Source organism: Pantherophis guttatus, chromosome 1 (assembly GCF_059756535.1).
Source record: "Pantherophis guttatus breed Tessera chromosome 1, ASM5975653v1, whole genome shotgun sequence".
NCBI classification, from domain to species: domain Eukaryota; kingdom Metazoa; phylum Chordata; class Lepidosauria; order Squamata; family Colubridae; genus Pantherophis; species Pantherophis guttatus.
The window spans coordinates 266997955-267025878 of record NC_142063.1 but is presented as its reverse complement, the minus strand read 5'-3'; the positions used below and the strand labels follow the sequence as shown (position 1 = coordinate 267025878).

Here is a 27924-nt window from a genome sequence, read left to right as displayed (position 1 = left end):
CAGCAGTATTCTAGTATTTGAGGGGCTGTCACAAAGAAGAGGGACTCAACTTATTTTTCAAAGCACAGAAGGCAAGAGAAGAAATAATGTATGGAAACTAATCAAAGAAAGAAGCAACCTAAAGGTAAGGAGAAATTTCCTAACAGCGAGAACAATTAACCAGTGGAAAGGCTTGCCTTCAGAAATTGTGGGTGCTCCATCGCTGGAGATTTTAAGAAGAGACTGGACAGCCACTTGTCTGGAATGGTGTAGGGTTTCCTAATTGAGCAAGGGGTTGGAGTAGATGACCCCCAAGGTCCCTTCTAACTCTGTTATTCTGTTATTATTAAGCTATCAGCCTGATCTAGAAGATCTCCTTGTGTGTTTTTATGTAGAGAGGACAGATGTTTCTGTATTGCCTGAGAAAGTCTGGAGTTTTTGTCCAAAACATCTTGAGGGCACTACTTTGAAAAAGGTAAAGGGCAACAGAGAACTAAGTATGACATGATTGGATTAGTACCTCAAGCAACCTTCCCTAACCTATCCTTAATTTGAGGAAGGTTAGGGCTATTAGATTTGGGTTGCAAAAATTCAGATGACACTTAGATCTGCAGAGAATTTGGGTTTTTGCTGTCTAGTAGCATCTGATAGGCCAGTGATGGCTAACCTTTTTGCTGTCACATGCCAAAAGCATGGGGAGCGTGGGGGGGGATCACGTGCATGTGTGCCCGCACCCATAATTCAATGCTCCCCCGCACATGCGCATGCGACACCCCCCGCATGGCACCCGCTTTTGACACGCGATGGCACAGTGGGACCGGAAGGCTCATTTTTCGCCCTCCCCCAGGCTCCAGAGGCTTTCTTGGAGCCTGGGGAGAATGAAAACTGTCTTCACACACACACACCCCGGAGGCCCTCTGGAGGCTGGAAACAGCCTGTTTCCTGACTTCCTGTGGGCCAGGAAGGCCCGAAAATCATCTGGCTGGCGTGCACAGATGAGCTAGGGCAATGCTCGAATGCCCATCGATATGGCTCCGCATGCCACCTGTGGCACCCGTGCCATAGGTTCGCCATCACAGCTGTTCCAAAGTATGCCATATCCACCTTTAAGATACAACAACTAACATATTCTGAATTGTACTTACAAAGGCCTCATACTATTAAGCCAGTGTCAAGGAAACCTGCTTACAGTTTATTAAGTGACATGAGACAGGAATACCAATTGGTAGGCCTTCTGTATGCATATCATAAGCTTCATAAAGCTTTTAAAGCAACACTATTCCATTGTGCATTTAACCAGAATGTTTATTTCTCACGAGAATCTGAGGAATTTCTATTGTTTGTCTTGCTTGATTCTTGCTAGAGAATCTATGGATTCTCTAGCTTGATTCTTGCTAGCTTGTTCTTGCTAGAAAATCTATGGATAGGGGCAGGTTATTTATTGTGAAATAAATAAACAAAGTAAACAAGAAAGCTTACATGTTAATGTTAACTGTCAGAATTCAGCAATAACTATGCTGTTTGGAAATTCAGGAAGCCGAAGTCTGTGTATTTGCAAGATGCTCATATTGGCAAAAGCTGTTTTAAATAGATTTAGATTGGAAACAGCAGGTACATAATGCACCTCCTTTTAAAAAATGGCAAATATTTGGTACCTTAAAATACCACTACTATACCACTACTATAAACCACTATGCTGAAAGCTTCACCCAGCTCAATGGGAGCTACTTCTAAAGAAAAAACCTACAACAAAAATATTGTGCCATGGGCATTTATAATATTCAACATTGTTGAAACGGCAGTGGCAGATCAATTCCAATAGATTCTACATGAACAGAATTGGGTATTGGTTGGAGACAGAATTGGTCGTTTCGCCTCATTGAAGATTTGGATGGGGAAAGTGCACCTCTCCTGGTCTCTTTAGACACTTCATCAGTTTTTGATGTCAACTACAATAGTATATTGTTGGAATGCCCTCTGAAATTGGAGAATAGAGGCATTGGTTTCAGGCTACTGAGGTAGGGAACAAAGGTTGGCTTGGTGGACCTATTTTGCAGAATTCCAAAAACCAATCTTGTCTCTTGTTTTTAATATCTATCATGAAGCCATTGAATGAGGTCATCTGACAGTTTAGGATGGGGGTATTAGTATTATGTTGATAATCCCTAACTGCACATTGCTACCCTGTAGGACAGATGTAGCCAACATCTTGTCCCAGTGTCTGGGGGGGTGTCAAGGTCTGTATGGGAAACAGGTTGAAGCTGAACACAAACAAGACAACAATACTGTTTGTTTACTGAGGTTCTCCATTAACATCTATGTTGATGGAGGTATGGATAGGTATGCACTACCCCGAAAGAGAGGTTTAGGATCTGGGAATCCTTCTGTGGCTAATACAACATATGGAAGCTATTGCTAGCCATTTTAGTTGATGCACCAGATGTGGCCTTATCTAGTGCTTAGAACAGGGGTCTGCATACTTGGCACCTTTAAGACTTGTGGACTTCAACTCTCAGAATTCTTCAGCCGGCCATACTGGCTGGGGAATTCTGGGAATTGAAGTCCATCAGTCTTAAAGATGCCAACATTGAAGACCCCTGGCTTAGAGGATTTCAATAACTCATGCCGTTTATTAAGAATAAGAACTTCTAGATGTCTACATTTCAGGGGAAAAGCAGAAGTACCCTATTTTTCTCTTAAGAATTTATCTTAAAATTATACTGATTAATTAGTATTAACAGTAGTATTGAGTTAATACTCAATACTAGCCTGGTGGTAGAGCAGACTAATAGCCTGTTATTATCATTCAGCTGCCTGCAATTACTGCTAGTTCGAATCTCGCAGGCTGAGGTTGACTCAGCCTTCCATCCTTTCTAAGATAGGTAAATTGAGGACCCAGTTTGTGGGGGCAATAAGCTGACTTTGTATAAATATACAAAAAGTATGAAGGCTATTGCTTAACGCATTGTAAGCCGCCCTGAGTCTCCGGAGAAGGGTTGCATATAAATCAAATAAAAAAAAAAAACTCAATTTTTCAGGTGAACATTTGTGGTAGCAAAAATATTCCTTAGAATATGGTTAGCATTTCAATATCAGTTTGTATTATCTTGAAATGATTAATTTACAGCTGAAGTTAGGAGAAATAATGAATATTTCAATGTAAAAAAGGTATTAAATCCACCTTAGCTAGTTTCAGCACCATTAGATAATCATCTAATGCAAAAATATGTTTATCAGGAATCAGCAATGCTGTACCTTATACTTAAAAGATGAGTATCTTTTAAAGAAAAATGGCCAAAATATTGCAAGATAACCAGCTCCTTAAAGTCTTCTTATATGAGATTTCATGTAATTTGAGAAACACTCTCGCATTTTTGATATTTTGGAATTCTTGAGGAAGATTTCATAGGATTTCACCCATTTAAAATTGAATTTTTCTATGTTTTGCAATTGTGAAATCATTGAAGATTGCATAGTAGAACCTACAATGAATGTAGACATCTACATGGGTAGAATGACAACATATATTTGATGTCATCATGTGTATGCCACAACTTAGATATTTGCATAAAAGATTGAGACATAAGTATATAAGGATGTTATTTATGTGATGTCACTGCCCATGTGTCTTCATTTTGATAAGCTTGCTGTAGATGTCAGTCACCATCAGAAAATGTTGCTGATCCAATATATATGAATGTATTGCTAAATTCTTTGTCAACCACAGATCAGATAATTCTAGAGCAAGAATATTGGAGTCAGCTGAAATAGTAGAGAAGAACTGGAAAACCAATATATTATGAGAAAGTTCCCAGACTTGGCTCTTGGTAGATTTTGAAAAAGCTTTTGACTGAAGTCCTGAAAAGCTCATGTCAATGAGCAAAAACAATACTGGATTCACATATAAGCACAACTGTGGTTTATTGGATAAGTCACAATTGATTGAGTTAATGTATCATGGCTAATTCATATCATATACTAATCCAATAACATAATGGCTTACTGTAATGTGGTAATCCAGCCACTCTAAAGTCACTTCCTATGTTTCTATGTTCTAGATCAGAATCTGAATTGGTCAATATGTATTTTCTTTCTTACAATGAACCATTTTTGCTATTATATATGGCAGGAGAGAATCTCCTATATTTCAAAAGTGGCATTTTAGAACCAGGAAACGTCTAATGCATATACAGAATGTTGCTTTGAATCATTGGGCTCTAGCTATGTGGAGGCTTAAAAAGTACATTAGAAGTACTTTTATTATGTTTATGAATGGAAGGAAAAAAAATTGCCAATCTTGTGAAGTGGTAGTCAGTTCGGTGACTGCATCAACTAACTTGCATGCAGAGAGGCACAATAAGAAACAACAAGTTCAGTTATTTGTAAAGACAGTTTTATTAGAAGTGATTTGCTTAGAAATATAGCTAGTGATTGTAAAGGCCAAGGCTATTAGCCAAAATTGACAGGTATAGACCAAAGATTTAAGAGATGAGGAACATCCATGCTCCATGACTAACCATGTCATGAACATTCAAGAGATGTGCAAATGAAGAACTTCATATTAATCCAGCAAAATAAAATTATCAAGTGTCCCAAAAGCCTATTTTTCCCCAGAATCATTTGAAAATATACATAATGTAGAGAACAGCTGATATGGTACATAGAGGTGGTTGAAGAAACTGCACTTTAACAAAAAAACTTCAAATCGTTTAGGCTGTAACTATGTGAAGTAACTTGCCTTCATATACTTTAAAGATCTGCACAAAGGGCCCTTCTGAAAGTGCTCCCACTTTCAGAGGTTTGCCTATTAAACAGGTAGGAGACAAATTTTTTGCTGTGTTTCTCCCAGGTTATAAACTGTACTCTCTTAGAGATGAATTTGCCTTTTCTGCAAATATGCCTTTCTTTTGCTGGGCCTTTGGTAGTGAAAATTATATTATTCATGTTTTAATTTACATTTTAACATATTTTCTGTGTTCTGCATTTGTGCGTTCCTGTTTCAAACTGTAAATGACTCGAGCGTTTCCCAAAGGTGCTTTTCAAAAGCCAACTAGGCTTTCTTGAACTGGACAAGAAAGTCCAGTTGCCTTTTGAAAAACAACCTTGGGACAACCATGACCTGAATGATCGAGAATCTCCATCAACACTTAAGTGTTTATTCAAACAGAAAAATCAGCACATAGAATAAATAAGAAAAAAGATTATTGCAGCATACAGAAGAAAAATCCCTTGGTATGAGTAGAAAGTGTTCTCATTTGCACAAGGGAAAATCTCCAGTTTTCACCCATCTCCTTTCTCTTTCTGGGTCTAGATAACAGCAGCAGGCAAGACACAGGAAAAACCTTGTAATTCAAGCGGAAGGAATTGCAATTGTGCTTTCATCTGTACAGTTTGGGGAGGAAAAATAAAAGCTTTCAATTTTGTTGTTTGTTGCACTGGTAGCTACCAGTGCAAAGGTAGAGCCTTTGGTTCTACCACAGTCTCTTCTCTATTTTTAGAGGGTTGACTGACCACGACACATAGAAAATGAACGATTAAATAAAAATCCTTCCCTACATCTAAGATGTGAACTATTAGAAATTTTATAAATTTTTATGGATTGGGCCATTAACAATTACTGTAATAAACTTTTTTATCAAAGGCTATTTAGCATATGAGACCTGAATAGCAATTAACAAGACAACTTCAACATAAACTTAAGGGGCGTGCATAAGTGCACCAGCATGCCTACCGTCCCTGTCCTAATATCCCTTTTTACTTACTCTTTTCATGTATTCAAATTATGTTTATACTTTTACCTCTTATCTTATATATGCTTGACAAGTAAACTTCTGAAACTTCTGAAACTTAAACTTCTCGGTCTGTAATGCTACAAAGTGTAATTTTAAAAACCTGTGATCCATCTGCAATCAGATGTTTACCTACATGAGATGGTGTGAATGTAGGAAAATCACGGCATGATTAAGAGGTGAGCAAATAAATGCTTATTACAAATTCTGATACTTTTTAAAACTAGAAAGTGTAATGTATTACATAACGTAAAAGCACTACGTTTTTAGGTCATCAGATTGGTTAATATTAAGAGTTGCTTGTGTGAGGTACTACACAGTATTTTGATCACTGGGGGAGGGTCAGATGAGAACTCCTATTTGAAACTCCTTAAGGCAATCACACCTGCTCCTGGCTTTGCACAGCTATTGCTGCTTTTTAATTACAGGAAAGATACATTTAGTTTAAGAGAATGCATTCATTCCCCTTCCTGTATGTACACCGAGAGCGTATGCACCAAGACAAATTCCTTGTGTGTCCAATCACACTTGGACAATAAAGAATTCTATTCTATTCTGAAGTACTTTTTTGTTTCTGAATTCAGTGTTGAACAATGACACCTAATAGGATCAAGATCTTCTTGCAAGTGATAAATATTTTAAGTATATTTTAATTAGAATTGTGTGTGTATATATATATATATATATATATATATATATATATATATATATATATATATATATATAAATAAAGATCCCCCATGATATATTTTTCTAAAATTAAAAAAAATCCCCTTTGGTTATAATTGTTAAAAAAAGTTTTCTTTCCTGTTTTTTCATTTACTATGGTAAGGTGAACTCTAGTCCAGCAGACAGAGAACATTTAATGTAAACATGAGAGATGCTCATCGGTAAACTTTACAGTCATTATATTTCAAATGCAATTTAGAACTGTGAAATTGCTTCTGAGATCGCTTGAGGTCCTGTTAGAAAATATTTCTCCTAATGTATAAGACAAGACAATTTAATTGCAAACTTGGATGGATTGTAATACAAAGTTCGGTTCAAAGTAGTGGAAGGGCAAATAGATATGAATGAATGTCTTGACTACCTAGACATTTGGCTACCTAGAAAGTTTTTCTTTAAAGATTTCAACATGAAGAACAAAACAAAATTACCCCCTCCCCCTTTTAAAAACCAAATTCTGTATAGGTTGCTTCACATTTTTTTGGTTAAGTTTTTTGTCATAAAAATATTGTTGGGATCTGGTTGGACCAGCCTAGAACTTGGGAAACCTTGTCCTGCCTTAGCCATGAAAGCCAGCTGGATGACCTTGGTCCAGTCACTCTTGTCTCAGCCCAAGTCACCTCACAGGGCTGTTGTTGTAGGGAAAATAGGAGGAAGGTGTGTTGGATATATTTGCCGCTTTATTTGTAAAAATCATAAAGGCGCGATACAAATAAATAAATATGTTTGTATATAAAGGTAAAGGTTCCTCTCGCACATATGTGCTAGTCCTTCCCGACTCCAGGGGGCGGTGCTTATCTCCGTTTCAAAGCCGAAGAGCCAGCGCTGTCCAAAGACATCTCTGTGGTCATGTGGCCGGCATGACTAAATGCCAAAGGCGCACGGAACGCTGTTACCTTTCCACCAAAGGGGGTCCTTATTTTTCTACTTGCATTTTTTATGTGCTTTCGAACTGCTAGGTTGGCAGAAGCTGGGACAAGTAACGGGAGCTCACCCTGTTATGCGGCACTAGGGATTCAAACCGTGGAACTGCCGACCTTTCGATCGACAAGCTCAGCGTGTTAGCCACTGAGCCACCGCATCTATGTTTGTATATGAAGGTCCTTAATGCTCTTCGAGCTTGCTTGTTTTCATGCAGACATTTCATTACTCATTGCTAGCACTGATGATTTTACCTAATTAGGGTAATGAAACATCTGCAATAAAACAAGTAAGCTGGGAGAGCACCAAGGACCCCTCCTTTCAACCCTGAGCTACAAATATTCTTCTTTATTGATGTGTGTATACGTATTTCTGATTCTGCTTACTGCAAAGTATTTGCACAAAGAACTTTTCCTTCAGGTCAGCTTCAATAATGACATGTAGGATAATGGTCTAGATGGAACAACCCTTGGCTAAACACATGGCAGCTTTCTAAGCCTATTTAACATACAGAAGTAAGCATTCACTGATATCTTGGAGTTAAGTCCAAAGCTGTGTATTGTGAAGGGATGGAACTTGCATTTTCAATTCAAAGCATTGTAGTAATTTTTTAGAGGCATTTCTTTAGGAAGTTAATGGGGTAGGTTATAATGTAAACATTCCTATAAGGTCTGTGTGAATATTAATAGATACCTTTTGCTGATGCAAATGAATAAAAAAAATAAATATTTAAAAACAGATATAAAATATATTGCTTCCTTCAAAACTAAGATAAATACTTGGGTGGTCAAGTATCTGTTAACTTAAAAACAAAACAGTTATTAAAAATAAAGCAATGCTTTCAGCATTCTTGGATACACACTGTACATACATATGTGAAATATGCAAAAAGAAAGGTGTATAAAAATAATTTCAGGGTTTCCAAGACCTACTGAAAGCTGAGAAGTAGAGATAAAAATATTCACTGACCAGAGAAGAAGCACTTAGCAGTTCACTGTAAAACAAACAATAAGAGTTTGCTGCTATCCTTCATTTGTAGCATAAGGAACTTATATACACACTGTCATTGCAACAGTAAAAAAAAAAAACTTGCATATTTTTTATTGATTTCTTTGTGTAGTAGTTCAGCTAGGTGGGAGTAAAGTAATATCTAAAGAAAATTATTTCGGTCAGGCAGACAGTGAGAGCAAAATATTTGGTTGTATAAGTATGCAAAATGTGTACTGGTATTGACTGAAAATAATATAGCATTTTATATACTAGGCTATGTAGAAACCAGTGGTGGGTTGCTACCGGTTTGCCCCGGTTTGGGCGAATCGGTAGCAGCGGTGGCGGGAGGCTCCGCCCACCTGCCCGAACGTCATAAAATACGCTCTGCGAATGTACAGAAGTTTGCACGCGCAAGCGAACTGGTAGCAAAGGTAAGTGAAACCCACCACTGGTAGAAATGTATCAGTCTTCAGATTAAAAGGTCATTAAAAATTTTAAAAATGGCCTAGCAAGGATTTATACTTCTTTAACCTACCAAAAATGGGTTACTTTTTAAAAAGAAGTACAGTAGAGGAACCAATTAGGGATTGGGAAGAAAAATAATTGAATGGCTCAGCTTCTAATATGCTGAGAAAAGGAACTGAAGTGAGGTAAACTATGAGATTAAAATCTCTCCCCCCCTCAAAAATATGAGAAGCTTCAGAAAGGAAAAATGGTATTTCTCTTTCATTCTTTGTCTGATAGCAAATCAGAATAAGTACAAAGTTGGTTGTTTCAGTTTAACTGAAGCTTCAAATGGGATTGTTCATTTACAGTGAGAATACAATAAAAATTTAGTCTTTCTTAAAATAAAATATGCAGAGAAAAACACGGCCATCTGTATGGTATAAATAAACATACCATTTCTACTTAAATTCAGGTAGTCTGACATTCAAATGCATTAAAGGCAGAACTGAGAACCTTTCAAATTAACTTCTGGATATTAAGAGAGCACAACCTCTGTTAAATGATGAAGATCTCCACAGAGATCAAGGAAAGGAAGAATGAAAGAAACAACTATGAAAATAAAGTGAGGATAATCCCTTAAGCCAAATCTTAAGGAAGATTTACATAGACTAGAGAAATTAACAATAAAGTAATAAAAAGTCCAAATTTACTATTAGTTCCACATTACTAAGGTTCAGTGAGGAAAATTATTTAGACACTTGTATAAAATATACCTGGTATTAGAGTCTCTCATCAGTTTTCTAAATTGTATACTTTTTTTAAAAAAAAATTATATTCTTTAACAGTAATAAAGCCTTTCTATCTTTAGTATTCTCTAAATCGCTTCAAAACCTCCCCTTCCTGAGCATTTGTAAGGCTTTTCATACCTCTAAATACGAATCAGGAACAAATGTATATTTTTATGTACAGATACATTCATGCTTACTAAAATGCATGTTACCGTTTCTCATTTTTCCTTAGTAGAGATGGCCTTTGTTTGTATTTGGATGTGAACATTTGGAAAATCCAGGACTCTAAACTAGATGGAGAAGCTGAAAAAACTTCCAGAGAGAAGGTAATGGGTATGTTTACATCAATCATCAGCAATTCAGCTCTTCTTGAACATAACTGCTTTATATGACTTAGGGATTAGGGATTCTTTGGTTGGGTTGTTTACTAATGGGTCTTTGGCAGTTTCTTGATTGGGGTATTGCTTACTTGATTGTTAGTCTGAAGTTGACTATGGTGATCTGAGTGCTGATTACTGGTGGAGAGGTGCTGGAGTTTTTTTTCCTCTTTTGGACTGGTTGATTTTCTCCTTTGCATAGTCTATAGATGTTATTAATGTCTATGTGTTTATTAATGGCTGATTTGTCAGAGTGCCAGGCTTCTAGAAATTCCCTGGTATTTTTGGACTTGGCCTGGTAAATGATTGTCACATTTTCCCAACTGAAACTATGGTTAAATCTGTTTATATGTTGCAAAATTAAAGAAATTTCATCATGTCTTTTGACTGCCAGTTGGTGTTCATGGATGTGTTCTGCCAGTCTTCTGCCTGTTTGTCCTATATAGTGGTTGTTGCAGTTCTTACATTGTATGTTGTAGATGACTCTCTATTTTTTCTTCAGGGGTTACTGGGTTGTTTGGTTTCTTAAGATGTTTTGAAGGGCTTTAGTTGTGATTCCATGTGGTTGTAGTAGTCTGTTGTGGTTTCTGAGATATTTTTTATGTATGGCAGTGTAATTTTTTTTAGGGTTTGCGTTGGTTGTGCTGTATTGGGTTGAGTGGTCAGGGACTTTTTGATAAAGTTGTATAGATTTTGTTGGAATGTGTTCTATAGATGTTCCATTCCTTGGTCCCTATTAGGTAGAGTGGGCTCTTTGGAACATCTGTTGGGCTATTAGTGGATAAAATCTTTCTGATTTATTCCAATCTGGACTCAGACTCAATAGGGCAGGCTGATCCCTGGGGGCATGGTTTGGGAGGGAGCTGGTGACTCCCAAGGAAGTGAACAGGATTATCTTGCTGTTGGTTTGGCCACCTCTTTGCTGAATCAGGGCCTCTCCTACATTATAAAGCATCCAGGAAAATGATCTGCAGTTATATCCAGGTTTAGCATCAGTTTCCCTAAAGGAGGGAGTATTAGTGGACAGCCTTGAAAGAAAAAACATGTGCTCCCTCCTCAAGAGGTCATCTTGGATCCAACAATTTTTGGCAACTACCAACAAGTACCCCACATTATGTTTGGGTAGGTTGGTGAGGTGTTTGGTCTGCAGCTGATAACGAGTCTGGAGAAAACAGATTATCTAGATATGTTTTGATTGGATTTCAGGCCAGGATTTTGTACTGGGACAGACTTAGTTACATTTGCTGATAACTTGTGGGATTGAAGATGCTATTCTTGTGTATCTTGATCTCTGAGCACTTTTGATACCATCAACCACAGCATCCTTCTGTCAGTATCCATGGGTTCGGGATTGGGGGCACCATTTTACTGTGGTTCTCTTCTTTTCTCTTGGGTTGGTTCTAGTCGGTGTTGATTAGGTGAATAAATTTATTTATATATTTGTAAAATTGATTGACTGCCCATCTTATCTCAAGGTAACTCTGGCCAGTTTACAATCGTAAGAGACCACAACCTATTTGGTATGCTGCAGGGTACTAATATCTCCCTGCTTTTCAACAACTATATGAAACCACTGGTTGTAGTCGTCCACTTATCTGGGATCTGGGATCATGAGTAACCTTATGAATCCCAATTGTTTCTTTCAACTCTGGGCCAGCCAAGTGAGGCTGTTCAGATGCTTGGAAGCTGTGCAGGTTTGAATGAGGAGGAACTACCTCTGACTCAATCCTATCAAGACAACTGGTCTTGACTGTGAAAGTTTGCACTCTCCAGAATTTGGGATATTCCATTGATGGATTGGGTAGCATAGGGGTCCCCAATCCTGAGGCCCACTACTGCGCATAGGTCAACTCGTGTGAGCAGCGCATGTGCGGAACTTGACTTGGACAAGTGGCGGGCCAACATGCAGTCGGATGTGCACACAGCTCTACTTGCAATCGAGCCATGTGTACATGCGTGTTGAGCTGCGTGTACATACGTACTGGACCATTGCTTGTGTGGCCCGGTTCCCCTCTCCCCCATCCCGGCCGCCAAGCTGCAAAAGTTGGTGACCACTGGGGTAGCACTTCCCTTTCAAGGTTGGTGCGCAATCTGGGACAAAAAAATATTTGTACAACTTTATCAGCTGTACCAGTTATCCCAGCAGTCCCCAACCTTTGTGGCTTGGCCAGCTGGGGGGTGGGGAAGAGGGGAACCAGGCCGTGGCCTTTTTGCAACCGGACCACAGGCAACACACGCACACATGCAGCTCAACTTGTGTGAGCAGCGGGCCAGCATATACCCAGGTGTGCAGCTTGACTCACAAGAGTGGCAGCTGGCACTCATGCGCATGCAGACAGCTTGACTGCAAGTCGAGCTGCACGCACATCCACGGGTCTTGCTTGCACAGATCAACTTGTGCATGTGCGCCAGGCCACTGTTCACACAAATTGAGTTGCATGCATGTGTTCATGTGCCCTCCTGCGGCCCGGTTGGATATAGACTACGGCCTGGTAGTGGGTTACGGCCTGGGGATCTCTGAGCTACACCCTTCACCAAATCGGGGGGGGGGGGGAGGAGGTCTTCAGACAGTCACTCACACTTAGCCTTGAGGCCTAACTACTATAAGACACTGTAGATGGGGCTGCTGAAGATCACCCAGAAAATTCAGCTGATATGGAATGCAGCAGCACAAGCAGAGTTGGGTGTGCTATGGTATGCATGTGTTACATTTTTGTTTCGTGAATTCCACTGCTTTCCACTTTGATTCCAGGTGCAATTAAAGATGCTGGCTATAATGCCCTATATAGCATAGGGACTGTTTGCTTGAAGGACCGTTTCCTATATTCACCTGGCCAATTTGATCTTGCAGTGTTAGTGTGCTTCAGATTCCTTGATTAAACAATATCACTATCAACTTTGGAAGTGTGCTTTCTCTGTAATAACTCCTACCCTCTGGAATGAGGTCCACCCATCCACCCCTCCCGAGATCTGGAATCTGTTGTTATTTATAAGGGCTGTGAAGACCTGGCTCCTCATAAAAGGCTTTGGAAAGAGAGAGTGAGACCCTTTGCTTTGTTCCTTCCAATCTGATATGCAAGCCATCTTTTATAATTCATTTGATTGCTGTAAGATGCTCAGTCATTGGGAGCCAGGCAGAATAAGTTTTAAAAATTATTATTAATGTGGTTGGTTACACAATGTTTAGATTGGATTTTACATTTTTGTCCAGCTTTTGGGTCCTTCCCAAGGACCTGCAATAGACATAAGTTTTTGTTTAATAATATTAAGGTATTACTACGGTTGGATACAGTCAGCCAGGTGTTTAAGATGGATTTGACATTTTTTAATCTGCCTTTTGAGTCCTTCCCAAGGATCTGAGTTAGGCAGGTGTTGTTTGATGATGTTAAATGTATTGTTAGAGGATGGAAACTGCTCCAAGTAAAACTGCCTTTTGCAATTGACAGACTGCGATTTTGTCAATGTCAATAGTATTTAAGCGATGCTCCAGAAGTTGGACATCGGCATTTACAAAATCACCACCAGCCATTAAAATCATAAATTATCATTTTAAAACTATGTTCCTAAGAGCAGTTGAACAAATTTTACATGTCTATGGACAGGACATATATGGTGGGATCAAGTAAGGAATATCATAACCAGCAGGTACTGAATCAGGAAATTTTGTGGTCTTCTCTGGAATTATCAGCAATAAAATCCTGCTCTTTAGAAGGTCAGATCCTGAAGATGAAACTCAAATACTTTGGGCAACTAATGAGAAGGAAGGACTCACTGGAGAAGAGCCGAATGCTGGGAACAGTTGAGGGCAAAAGAAGAAGGGGATGACAGAGAATGAGGTGGCTGGATGGAGTCACTGAAGCAGTCGGCGTGAGCTTAAATGGACTCCGGGGGATGGTAGAGGACAGGAAGGCCTGGAGGAACATTGTCCATGGGGTTGTGATGGGTTAAACACGTCTTTGTGACTAACAACAACAAAAATCCATAGTAGGCATAAATCTAACTGCCTAGGTATTAACTGAAAATTAATACAATGATCTAGGGGACAGTAAGAAGTCAAAATATTTCTGCAAGAATGGGCTAAGGTGTATTTAAAATCTTCTGGATCCAGCTTACACTCTAGAGTTAAGCAACACAATTTATATTTATTGCCAAAGTTCCTTTCATCTATGAACTGAAACTGGATCTGTTAGGCTTTGCCTAAGGAAAAGGCAATTCTAAATTTCTCATGTCATGTGTTTATTCTGTTTTAGGCTTCCTTATTTATTCATTTAAAAGTTAAAAAGTATGGCCCGCCCGATTCAGATTTGGGAAAGTCCTTATTGCTATTTATTCTTTCTTAATCACCCCTTTTTCAAAGCCTTTGCCCAACTTTCTATAGATGTGTTCTATCAGACAAATCTTCCTCTGAGTTTGTGAATTTTCTTATAGAATGCAGCCCTTAACTTTCTTGAGTAAACTTTTGTTGGGAATATTTTCTGTTAAATTTTGGGACAGATTCAATTTCAGTTGTATTACCCCAAGTAGGTTACTTACGTCTGATGCAGGACAAATGGGTGTGTTCTCCTCTGTATTTGACTCTTAAATCTATGAACTGTTAGGGTACATATACCATAATGATATTTGCATCTCATGTCTCTTGTTGAAAGTTGTATAACAAATTGTACACCAATATTTGAAAATTATTCATTTAAAAGGAATGATATGTATTTCACACAAGCTGAACTAAAATACAGCAGATATAATTTCCAATGTGCACGTAAGATCTGAAATTTCCATCATTAGCTAGATCAGAAGAAGCAGCTTACAGAAGAAATGTTACAAAATTAAAAGTGATATCTATTTGCCTAAGAAAAATGGCAATTTTATTCATGTAGTTTTAAAATTACTTTATGTTCCTCTAACAGTAGTGAATATGTAATAAAGAATGAGTAGCCCGTTTAAAATGTAATGTGTATATGTGTCATAACTCCAACATCAGTGAATAGATAAGATTTTAAAATTCTTGGCTTTATTTCATGTAAGAACCTGAAAGCAGCAACAACAGAATAAACCTACATGTTTACCCCAAATAATTTAACAAGATTTGCTCCAAAATAAATGATATAGAAGTGCAACCTAAATGAACTTCCTCAGTATAATTTTAGATACAATACTAAATACTTTTACATTAATAGTATTGTTGATAGTATTTCAGTACAAAAGCTGCATTCCAAGCTCTTTGTCTTGATGCTGTGACTGCTCTCCTTCTCAAAAAAGCATCAAAAAGAACTGTTCCCCTATCAGGGGAATAAAATATTGTCAATAATATAATTATTGTGGACAGCCAGAATTTTCTTTATAATGTAAATTAGAAAAAAATTAAAAATGTTTATTTTCAGGAAACCCTATTGGTGGCAAATATCCAGGCAGCTGTCCCAAGTTTGCTGTTACTGTTAAAGCAAGATTCATAATCCTTAGTAAGGAATCCAAACAATTTCATTTGCCTTATTTCAAACCATTTAAAGGAATACTATGGTTTATCCAGTAATAGAAGGACTTTTAACATCAGAGAAAAACTCTTCTCTTGCTTCTCTTTTCTTTTAAAAGTGTACATCTTGATAGGTATTACATTATAAAAAGCGATCTGATGGTTCCTTCTTTCTGTGATGATTGGACTTTAAGCATTTATATGATAATTTAGCATGTGCAGTAATATAGTTTCACAATCAAAATTAAATTTAGATGCTGTTTGCTAGTTCCTCCCTTTTTATTTTTGTGGGGTTATTTGAGGGAACGCCTCTCTGGTTTCATCTATCTGTCCCATTAGGTCTGGCATGGATACATTATGGATACAATTTTGCTTGTGTGTGGGAATCTGGGTGTGCAGCAGAGGCTGTGCAGTAGTAATGTTGACATTTATTTATTTATTAAATGTATTGGCCACCCATCAGGTAACTCTATTATTGGTGAATCTTCTGATACCTTGGCTACTATTTTGTTATATGGATATCGAAATCGTTTCTATTATGATTCTTGTATTTTTAAATATATAATTTTAATTGCTGTGAGTCCCCCAGAATCATTTGAAATGAGCAATAATATAAAATTGAAATAATAAAGGATCTTTTACTTTCAGGGTAAAGGTAGTGTCTGATCACTAGATGCTTCAGCAAGTTCAATTAGTACAAAGATGAGCAACTTGGTATTTCCCATGAGTTTAGAACTTTAAATTCACATTAAGCTATCTATCATGGACCAGGAAGTCCAGTCTGCATTACCAAATAAACTACAATGCCAGAGTATATCGCACCCATGCTCCTATAATCATGTGCCATATATTTGCCTCTACAGCCATACTAAAATTCCTTTACTACTAATGTACCGAAGACAGCAAAAGTATCATTAAACAGTGCATTCAAAAAGAATTCAGGCCCTCTTCACTTTTCTCAATTTTGTTATGCTGCAGCTTGATTCTACAGTTGTTGAAATTCATTTTTTCCCTCATTAATCTACACTCAGTACCCCATAATGACAAAGTGAAAACAGAATTTTAGAAATGTCTGTAAAATTATTAAAAAGAAAAAACTGAAATATCACATTGGTGTAAAGTAGTCAGAGCCTTTGCAACACTTGAAATTTAGCTCTGGTGCCTCCCATTTCTCTTGATCGATGCCGAACTGTTTCCACACCTTGATTGGAGACCACCTGTGGTAAATTAAATTGATTGGACATGATTTGGAAAGGCACACACCTCTCTATTGAAGGCTTCACAGCTGACAATTCATACTGTAGCAGAGCAAAAGCCATGAGGACAAAGGAATCGCCTACAGAGCTCAGAGACAGGATTATTGCAAGGTCCAGATCTGGGAAGGCTACAATAAAATTTCTGCTGCACTGAAGGTTCCTAAGAGCGCAATGAATGGCCTCCATAATTTTCAAATGGAAGAAATTTGGCATGACCAGGACTCTTCCAAGAGCTAGTTGTCTGGTCAAATTGCGCAATGGGGGGAGAAGGGCCTTAGTAAGAGTGGTGACCAAGAACCCGATGGTCACTCTAAGTGAACTCCAGAGATCCTATGTGGAGATAGGAGAGAGTCCCAGAAGGACAACCATCACTGCAGCCCTCCACTGATTTGGGCTTTATGGCAGAATGACTAGACGGAAGCCTCTCTTCAGTGCAGTGATAGGTTGCTACCGGTTCGGGCGAACTGGTAGCAGCGGCGGCGGGAGGCTCCATCCACCTGCATGGACACTTCTGCGCATTCAGACCTGTGTATCCAAAAAGACTTGAGGCCATAATTATTGCCAAAGGTGCTTCAATAAATTACTGAGTGAAGGGTCTGAACACTTATGCCAATGTGATACAGGTAATCCTTGAGTTACGAATGTAATGGAGACTGCCAATTACATTTGTAACTCAAGGATACGTAGGAGTGAATCACGTAACTTGAATGTGATCACTCCCTGCTTTTACCCACACATTCACTAATCAAATGTGCACAAGGTATCTTAAGGGTGGGGAAGGCCATGGGGGGCCTAGTGATGGAACAGGCCACTCAAGGCCTCCCTGACCTACTGAGATACCTGCTTCCCTCTCCCATCCTGCCACGCTGGACTCACTTAACTTGCAAAGACCTGTCTCCTCTCTGCTGCAGTTTCTTTGCCTTTGAGGGAGAGATGGACAATTTCCCTTCCAGCATCCAATAGGCGTGCAAATACTTTTTGTGACAAGAGTGAAATGTTCTGGGGGCTGTAATCTTACACGACTTCAGGCATCCATCTGCTTTTGCAGAGAATGGTTGCCTGAAGTCACACAAGATCATGGCCCCCAGAACACTCTTGGAGCAAAAAGCATTTGCAAGCCAACCAGATACTGGAAGGAAAATCATCCTGCTCTCCTCTCCTTCAAAGGCAATGAAACCATGGCAGAGAAGAGACAGATCTTTGCAAGTTGAATCCAACATGACAGGATGGGAGGGGGAAGCAGTTGTGGGGAGAGAAGGGAAATAAGGTGAATGTTGCAGTGCCTCTGCAGTCATTCGTAAACAATCGTAACTCGAGGATTACCTATATTTCAATTTTTTCTTTTTAATAAATGTACAGACATTTCTAAAATTCTGTTTTCACTTTGTGATTATGGGGTACTGAGTGTAGATTGATGAGAAAAAAAAATGAATTTCAACAACAGTATAATCAGGCTGTAGCATAACGAAATTGACAAAAGTGAAAGGGGTCTGAATACTTTCTGAATGCACTGTATATACGGACATCCTCGTCACTGTAGTTCTGGAACTATGCATTGTTTATTCAAGCACACTAAAAGAATTCCAAGCTCATACTTTGAGGAGATTTCAATTGTCCCAAGAAAAAACACAGATTTCAAAATAGATTCTATTTCACATAACGTGTAGTGCTAATATGACAAAATTCATATTGTACGATTCTGATTTTTCAGTTTTTTCCACTGGGACTGTAAACTGGATGACAATTATCCTTTTGGAACTGTTAAGAGCAAGCTTAACAGTAAGAGCAAGTGTCAGAGTAGTAGATTACAGTGTCAAATGAAATATACTGTTATTATCAATCTTTTTTTGGTATTAAATCTGTTAAATAGTTCATACATTTTGAAGTAAACTTTGTTTTTGTATATTCTTAGATTTTATAGAAAGATGGTTATTCAAATATCAAAGGAAAAAGCAAAATAATTTTTAAAAAGAAAAGTTCTTTCAGAAATTAGGGATGGAATGTTAGGAACTGTCAAGCACCATAAATTCTTCCTCATGTGAGAAACTACGAACATATAGTATAACACACTAAAAGTATAATTTCCAGTCATATTCATTTTTATAGGTACTGTAATCAGTTTTAAGTATTTGCAAAAACATATCAGGGCATTTCATAAGCAAGATTAATTAAAAACCAAACAAGAAAAACTTCACGGCTCAATTTACATTGCATTTCAAAGCTGCAATCCTATGCAAATTCAACTCAACTCAATGGAGTAGGTTTGAGCAAACATGCACTGGACTACACTATAAGCAAAATACCCAACTTTTCATACTAAAAAACCAATAAAAAATCATCAAGAAAGAAGTGCCGCAGACTTATTAGTAACCAGCAAAAAGTCTGAAAATCACTATTATAATTTTAACATCAATTTGTGGTCACACTTGCTTGTGATTTTTGAAAGGTCTTAGAGTAAAAAATTCATTTTGGAAATATACATATTTTTTAAAATAAAGCAGGAAACTACTACTGGCATTTAATGTTTTGCATGAACTACAGGATCTATGGAAATCATTCCTGATAAATTATAATTTGATGAGCACCACTGGAAATAGGATTATGGGAATCAGACACATGGATTATTTGTATTTAAATATGTATATGGGAGCAGTCTCTTTTTAAATGATGAGTTTACATTCTGGGAATGTCAAATTAGCTTCTCAAAGATGCCATGCATATTCTGTATGGTGTCAATTATAGTGCAAATTTCTGGTTATGATTTAATTTTCTTTTGAAGAGATCAATTTAACATGGTGCCTAATGAAGCTTTTATAGGACTGTCAATCTTTTGAATTAGAGTATAATAATTTCATTTGTTAATTATATTTCTATTTTGGTTACTTCATTTGTTTGAGATTTTACTTTATTTTCTATAATAAACTTATCAAAACACATTTAAAAGTTACATGTTAAACCAATATTCCCCTGAAAAATAGAAATTGAAATTATGTCTATAACAATTAGCTTTTTCCTTGCTGAAAAAGGACAGTTTTTCTCTATAATACAAATGTTTATTACATATATGAGAACAAGAGAAAAATATAGGGCAAGAGCAGTATATTCTCAAATAATTTATAGACCATAATAGTTTGCTATTATAATAATGATCAGACTATTAATTTCATTCACTTAAGTTATCAACTTTAGCCTCATTAGGAAAACAATCATAACAAGCAAAAGACTCACAGCTGATTCTGTTTTCAATATGTTGGTGGATAGAGGTAAATTACAATTTCTCAGCCGTAAAATGGAACAGCTACAAATTCAGTAGTTCTCAAAATGGCACTGACTCATGTGTTATGTTTACTACCATAATTTGGAATACCGCTAGCAGTAACTTTCTTCCAACATAACGTAACTACCTTGTCTGGAGATCCCTTCTATCTAAGAGGCACCTTTGTCTCATCCTACTTTTTCCTCAACTAGTAGATCTGAGTTATGCCAAGCTTGTCTTACTCACGAGATGCTATGTCCAAAGATAACATAAAGTATGACATACTTTTATGCTATTTAAAATTTTAAAAGATACAGCTTTTACATAGTTCCAAGGTATCTTTTTATATGATAGCGATACGTAGTTAGTGCTATTCCAAGATTTAAACTTAAACCACGTAACATGTTTTTGGCCAATTGTAAAAATCAAGAATGCAATCAAACACAGTTATCTTATTAGAGCTATTGTCCCAAAGTAAAAAATGCAATTATATTCCACTGTTGCATTATCCAGTGAGCAAACACAAATCTGGGGCATTGTAACTAGATTATACTGACTATCCAGATTCTTAATGCTGTTATATTTGGCAACAGTAATTCAGTGAAAGTGAATCCATCCTGACAGGCAGACTGCCAATAATAATGCATTTGTAATTTAAGATTTAAGTTGACCAAAAGCAAAAATGGTAGTGCAACTGTGAATTTCCAAATTGTAAGTTTGTAATTCTCAAACTTTATTGCTATAAAAGTGTATTGACTTCATAATATTAATGAAATTTCTGTGACTTTCATATATTTCATATTATTATAGAAGCATAATTTTGTGGAACTTGAATAATTCACATTATTGAAAATTCAAAATTTTCTTGAATTAAAGAATGTCATTTTCTACATAAAATATTAATTTAGCACAATATAAATTCTAGAACTATCATATTCTTTAGATTTTGAAGGCTTTTTAAAAAAATAAAAATAAAGGATAAATGGTTACATTCTATCAACTTGTTAGAGAGTAGATCCTAAAAACATATTTTTAGTTTGGACAGAAATATTTTTATGAGGCCATTTCAAATTAAGGAAACTAGCTAGCCCAGAGTTTTAAAAATTCCAAATATCTAGATGCCAGTATTCAATATTGATATCAATGAAGCTTAATCCAAGTTAAATGCATATACGATTGTAGCCTAAAGAATCTTGAAACCTAAACCTTACGTGGTCAGTTATTTGAGATAAGCAAGAGTGTTTTGTTCTTAAAGTGGCTCAATACGTTTTAGATAACAACTATGAACTCAATATTCACAGCAAGCAAATCATCAACAAAGTATTTTTATATATCACTTTCTACCCAAAACACCAGAAGCATTACAAAAATGACAATTCAAACATTTGCTTCATTTTTGCACCATATATTGCCACACTTAAAAAGCATCCTTAAATCTTACTCTTCAGCCTTCAGAGCATGCCAGTCCACCTTCTGAAGTAATAAGAATTTAGAAGAGCAAATATTAATTTGTTTAACCTGTCACATCAGCATCTACAATTTTCTTTCTACCTAAAGAAGTTTAAATATGAAATTGCATAACCTAATTCATTTCATTTTATTTAACTGTCTACATTATTCTGTGAGTGCGTGCGCATGCACTATCACACACAGAAACAGTGGTATCTACATACAGTTTTACACAAATATTTACATACATATATTATACACAAACTAATGTGATTCCATGATTTTTTTAGTAGAAAGGCATATGCTTTTGGAGCATATATAATTGTTGCACTAGTTTTACAAGAGCATTATAAACCTTTTGCAACAATTAGTTAAAGCACAATTCAACCAGAATGTTATAGATTGTATATAAAAAATACAATACCTAGAATGCTTATCAAACAAATAATGCTTTATTGGCATCTAAAAAAACATTTAAAACGTATGTTATTTTTTAATTCATTGTAGTACGAGGACAGATCATGGACACTTGTTTGAGAAACAGAGACTATAATGCAGAAATTTCAAAAACACACCATCTCTGTATTATTTATGCTCCTTTTCTGGGCCAAACTGAGGGAACATTTAGTATCACAGCTCTGCCTATGTTTTAAAAATTTGCAGCAGCCTAGAAATCTGGATAAGACAGCGCCTGTTTTCAAGTATAACAATTTCTATGGCCAACCTAATAGCATCTAAAAAAATCAAGTTCTTCCATAGGAAGTCTTTTTCTTTGTTTGACAAGCTGTAATTTATCCTTCAGAAGGAAAAGCAAGTGGGGGAGTTTGCATTTTGCCAGGAAAAAAAAAAGAAAAAAGAAAAGAAAGACAAACTTTACCTACCATGTTCAAATTAAAAACAATATTCTATACAGGTCAGTTGTACAACTATTTAAGTGAAAGATGAACATGAATATTAGATTAACTTAATTCTGGAAGAAAAAAAATGAACTACTAAGGTCCAGTCAGCCATTCATCTATTACAGAGAGAGATGACAACTTTACAAAAGGTATCTTTTTACCTACTGAGTGATGATTATGTCCCCTCAGTTTCTGTGCTTTCTACCACTGGTTCATTTTCTAATTCAGCTTCTGTGTCACTCTTCTCTTTTTTTGTCTCATTTGAAGACGCCAACTTTTCATAAAGTTCCAATTCATCCTGCACTTCCACAGCAGATGGCTGATTCTCTGTTTCTGTGTTTTCACCGTTAACTTGTGGTACACTATCAACTTTTTGTTGAGAAGCACCACCTTCAAAATATTCAAACGCTCTTGGATGTGGAGGGGGTATCCAGTTGTTCTGTGTTCTCTCTCTCCCAAATCTGTTTCCATTAATTTCTCTACCAAAATTAAAATCTCTATCATCCCTGTCCCTTTGTCTTTCCCATGGTCTACGACGGTCATCAAAGTCTCTGTGGGCATCTTGTTCAAGTCCTCTGTTCCAGGTAGGACCACTTCGAGTTTCAAATCTGTAGTTTGTTTGCCGATATCTCTCTCGAAAATCCTGGAACCCCTTGAGACCACCATATACAGGAAAGGTCTGATGTTCTCTTTCATCATAATCTCCTCTTTGACCCCAGTGTTTTTCTGAGTTGAAAGCAAAATGGTCTCTTCTTAGATTATCCATACCTGGCCTTCCAAAGTTGTCCCGTAAATCTATATGTGGCCTCATAAGATGTTCTCTTCCATCTAGAGGAGGTCGACCTAGACCTTCTCTTGGATCTAGTGGTGGCCTTCCAATAGAATCCCTTATATCTACTGAAGATGTTCGATCTCTACTTTCCATTGGAGGGAATCGATAGTCTCTATCTCCTTCTTGTTGAATGCTATCTTCCCCAACAGGCAATCTTTTATCTGGGTTAGAAATATCCATATTTTGCCTACTGGAAGTTGCAAATGACCTCTCTGTTTGAGTAAAAATATCTCCTGGAAGGAAAGGAACTCTAGGTGGAGGAAGGGATGGATCAAGTATAGCTGGAGGAGGAACTGTACGTTGTGGTGGCATCCCATGTTGCAGTAGTGGAAACCTAGGACCAGGTGGTTGTGGTATTAATCCTGATCGGATTTCTACTAGAGGAATTCCAGGCAACCGTTGACTAGCAAGAGTTAAATGGGGTAAATTTTGAATTCCAGTGGGTGGTTGTAGTCCTAATAGTCCAGAACCACCTGAAATATTTGGTGGTGGTAATCCTAACAGTCCAGAACTACTTGAAACTATTGGTGGTGGCAATCCTAAAATTGCAGAATTGTTTGATACAATGGGTGGCTGGAGTGCTGTCAAAAGCCCAGAACTACTTGATACAATGGGTGGCTGGATTCCTGACAAACGTCCAGTATTATTTGAGACTATGGGTGGTTGGATTCCCATTAAAAGGCTGGAGCTGCATGAAACATTTATGGGCTGAAGTCCTGTCAAAAGCCCAGAGCTACTTGAGACACTTGAACCTGTCATAAGACCGGAACTATTTGAAGCAGTGGGTGGTTGAACTCTTGTCAAAAGTCCAGAGCTGCTTGAGACACTGACCGGCTGCACAAGTCCAGCACTACTTGAGACATGGGGTGGCTGGATTCCCCCTACATGCCCAGAACTGGTTGTGATACCAGATGGCTGTACTCCCTCGGTAAGTCCAGAACTGCTTGAAACGTCATCTTGAACTGAAATACAAAAACTTAAATCAGAGAATTGAAACAACCATGTCTAACTAATACTTTACTGGTTTAATTATAGAGTCAGATTAAACTAAATTCAACATCTACTGGTTGGTTTCGCATTATAATCTGCAACAATATCTATTTAAGGAAAAGTAAACAGTATTTCTTACTGAAAAATAGCTTGTAAGATAAATGTTTAGAAAAATTATAAGCTTTTAAAATATTTTATCTAGAAAATTATAGAGAACTAAAAAAAAAGAACTAGGATTTGGCATATCATTTTCCTATCTTGTATATTTGAGTGAATAGAAACTACAAAAATTATGTTAAAAGCTTTTTAATTATTTGTATTATACTATTATTAATACAATTCAGATTAAATGAACAAAAAAGTATTGTGGCAATATAGTGATGAGTGAATAACAGATCTTATTGAAAACAGATCATCGGATGAAAAAACAGAAATTATATTGCAACTGGGCTAATAAAGAACTCGTTATGCTGATCCTATTTCCTTTCCTTCTAGTATGTATGTATGTATGTATGTATGTATGTATGTATGTATGTATGTATGTATTTATGTCTTTATTTAGCTCTTAGAAACAACAGGTAAGTTCAATACTCTACCAAAAGTGACATCTGATACAGGACTAGAATTCTTGAAAGTTATGACATTCCTATATTATGCAAGCATATATGTGTGTATGTGCATATGCATTTGTCCATGTACATACATATATACATGCTCATGCAAGCACGCATATAACCCTCCCAAAAGGTTTTATAATGCTATTTACCAGTTCTGTTTTCGGTAGAAGAGGTCTGAAGATCAGCACGAAGAGATCCTTTTTCATCTAATTCTGAACTGTTCTTTGAAAGAGAAGAAAAGACACTTCCGGCAGATAACGTTGGTGTCGTAAGACTACTAGAAACAGTACCACCTGGTAGACCAAGGCTGCTAAAATCTTTCATTGATTCTTGAGCAATAGTCAGCGACGGCTGTACAAGAGCTGTAAATCAATACATATGCACATTAATGCTTGTGCAAATCTATGTATGTCTTTCTAAAAGAATCCACCAGTATGTTAATCAAACTCTGAAACATCTTTCTACTTGCTGTATAAAAAAGTAATCACAAATAAGTTAAAAATATAATCCTTAAAACATCCAGACTGAAGAAAGCTATTAGAAAACCCATCAAAATTATACAGTTGGATTATAATTTTAAAAAATTCTAATCATTACTCATCAATAACAATAAATGCAATCTATTACCTATTAACTTGGGGCAGTTAATACATATAGGGCAGCTTTCAAAATAGCATGAGCCTCTTGGGATCAGACAAAAAATAGTTGTTATGTGCCTGTCATTATATATACTGTTTTACAGCCCTCTCTAAGCGATTTACAGAGTTAGCATACTGCCTCCAACAATTTGGGTCCTCATTTTACCCACCTCGGAAGGATGGAAGGCTGAGTCAACCTTGTTCTGCAATTCTGCCTGATATTAATTGTTGCTTTAAGAAAGAATTAAGTTGAGAATTCATAATAGGTGGATGATACTGTTTATTTCATTTTATGGGCAGAAATGCCAAAACCTGTCTGTAGGAGGCACTACTGTGCTTTAAGCACAAGTACTATTAAGTTGATAGTATACAAGTGCAAAGACTTGAAGATGTAAGTCCCACTATGGGAGAGTGCAGAAATGAGGCTTAGATCGTCATGATTTAAGCTTTTTTTCTACACCACACCAGAGGAATTCCCTTCCATGCATGAAGGAGAGCTGACATCTGCAAAGGGTGCAGAAATAGAGCTTAGATCTTCATGATTTAAGCTTCTTTTTTTGCATCCCATGAAAAGATGTCAGCTCCCCTTAGTCAGCAGCTCTTTCAGCCACCCTACAGAGATTGAGTAGGAGCCCTCTCAGCAGGCAGTAGCAGACTTTCTGGGTAAGGCAAATGGCAATCACATGATCACAAGGCGCTTGACAACTGGTTGTAATAACTCATTTAATGACTGCGTTGCTTTGTGACTGAAGTTCCAATCCAAACTGTAATTGTGAGTCAATGACTTCCTGTACAAAGAAATGTTATCTACATGCAAAAATCTTAAGTTCTGGACTCCTATGTTCTCCAGTCTAACCCTAACCCTAATTGGAAGTCTTGCTAGGAAAACATGTCTTACAGAACAGGACTGTTTATATACAGTTCTTGATAATGCCTGTACAGGTGCCATCATACCTAATACAGGTAAACTTGTCCACTTATTTAAGAGTAGCAGGAATTCAGCTCTAAGCTTTATAATGTTATTTATAAAAATAAATCCAATGTTAGCCAATTCAACCAAATTGTTTTTTTCAACTGTGACAGTTTTATTGGAATCCTATGAAGAAAAGTTAAAACAGCTTACATGTTGGAACTACTGGTGGTGGACCAGGTGGTGGAACAGGTGGAGGCATGAAACCTAGAAGAAATAAAGAATAAATATTAATAGACAAATCTGTTCAAGTTTATGAAAAATAGCAAGATTCTTAACTTAAATTCTTAACTGAATTATAAATATGTTCAAGCATATATTATCTAACTCAAGAAAGTGTTGTAATTAAATGCATATATACGAATATTTATGGAAATAAGATCCACTGAATTAAATCAGGTTTATTGCCACTTCATATGCAAATAGATGACTACAGATTAAATTAATATTTTTTAAAATTAAGGAGACTCATAGATTCATAAAGCTGAAAGGGATTCCTTAAGCCATTGAATCCAACTCCCTATTCACAACATCGGGCCCTGCTTTGCAAAGAGGGGACCAAAGCTTTTCTGACTAATTATGCAAAATTCTCAGCAAATGTAAACTTAAAGAGAAAAAATACTGTGTTTTCCCGAAAATAAGACCGTCTTACATTTTTTTGAACCCTGAAATAAGCGCTTGGCCTTATTGCCATGTGCTCAAAGCCCGATTGGGCTTATTATCAGGGCATGTCTTATTTTGGGGAAACAGGGTAACAATGCCTATACATTTTGATATATATTATAGAATAGAAAGATAACTTTACCAGGAGGTGGTTGTGAAGGATTAAAGCTTGCTCTCAGGAATGGAGGCGGAGGAATTCCACTGTAACCAGGTGGAGGGACAGACATTGTAACAGGAAACGCAGGTGGAACTAAATTGACAGCTGGCACAGTTGGAGCTACAGGAATCTGTTATAATAGGAAAATATTCCTGATGATCCTTGATCCATGCACAGTTATGAGAAGGAAATTTTAAAATTGCACCCCTGGAAATTGGCCTCTTTGGGCTATTTTGTTTTTAAATTTCAGCTGGAGCCCCAAATAAGGAGATTTATAACTTGCAAGTTGTTAAAGAAAAGCATGTAGGAAGGGCAATGTAGTATTATTTTTTATATTTATTTCAATGTAAAAGTAGTTGTCTCTTTAAATTCAGACTTAGTCGTTTAATAGTTGACTAACAAATGAACTTCTAGAAAGTCCACATAACTACTTTTCATTTTCTTTCCAAATTCTCTCTCTCCTATCAGTGAAACTGAACACTTGCCAGTTAATTCCCAAAATAACTCTGGGTCAATTTAAAGATTTCTAAATATTATTGATCACATTTTTAAACCGTTCATCTCCTTCACAGAGTAATTTACTATATAGGAGAAGAAAAATCATAACTTTTTTTTTTTTGAGGCAACTTGCCATGGTATCATTCCCAGAGTTTTGCCGTCTCTTACTTTTTCTTGTTGAGATAATTTTTTACTCCGTACTTTTTGGGAGTCTT

General features: G+C 36.9%; 1 protein-coding gene across 4 annotated transcripts in view; it reads right to left on the bottom strand.

The window, feature by feature from the left end:
• Positions 1-27924, bottom strand: part of SCAF8 (SR-related CTD associated factor 8) — a 192389-nt gene that overhangs the window by 126532 nt on the left and 37933 nt on the right. For 2 of the 4 annotated variants that reach the window (XR_015731429.1, XM_034428591.3), the window contains exons 17-20: positions 27197-27341; positions 26545-26598; positions 24933-25145; positions 22506-24138 (exon numbers count right to left, since the gene is read on the bottom strand). Coding sequence is in view for 3 of the 4 variants with exons in the window: in XM_034428591.3 (XP_034284482.2) it covers positions 22520-24138; positions 24933-25145; positions 26545-26598; positions 27197-27341 (2031 nt within the window). In the remaining variant the exon portion in view is untranslated. Of the gene's footprint in view, positions 1-21305; positions 24139-24932; positions 25146-26544; positions 26599-27196; positions 27342-27924 lie in introns of those variants that run through there. The other 2 variants (XM_087882856.1, XM_034428593.3) reach the window with 1 other exon arrangement.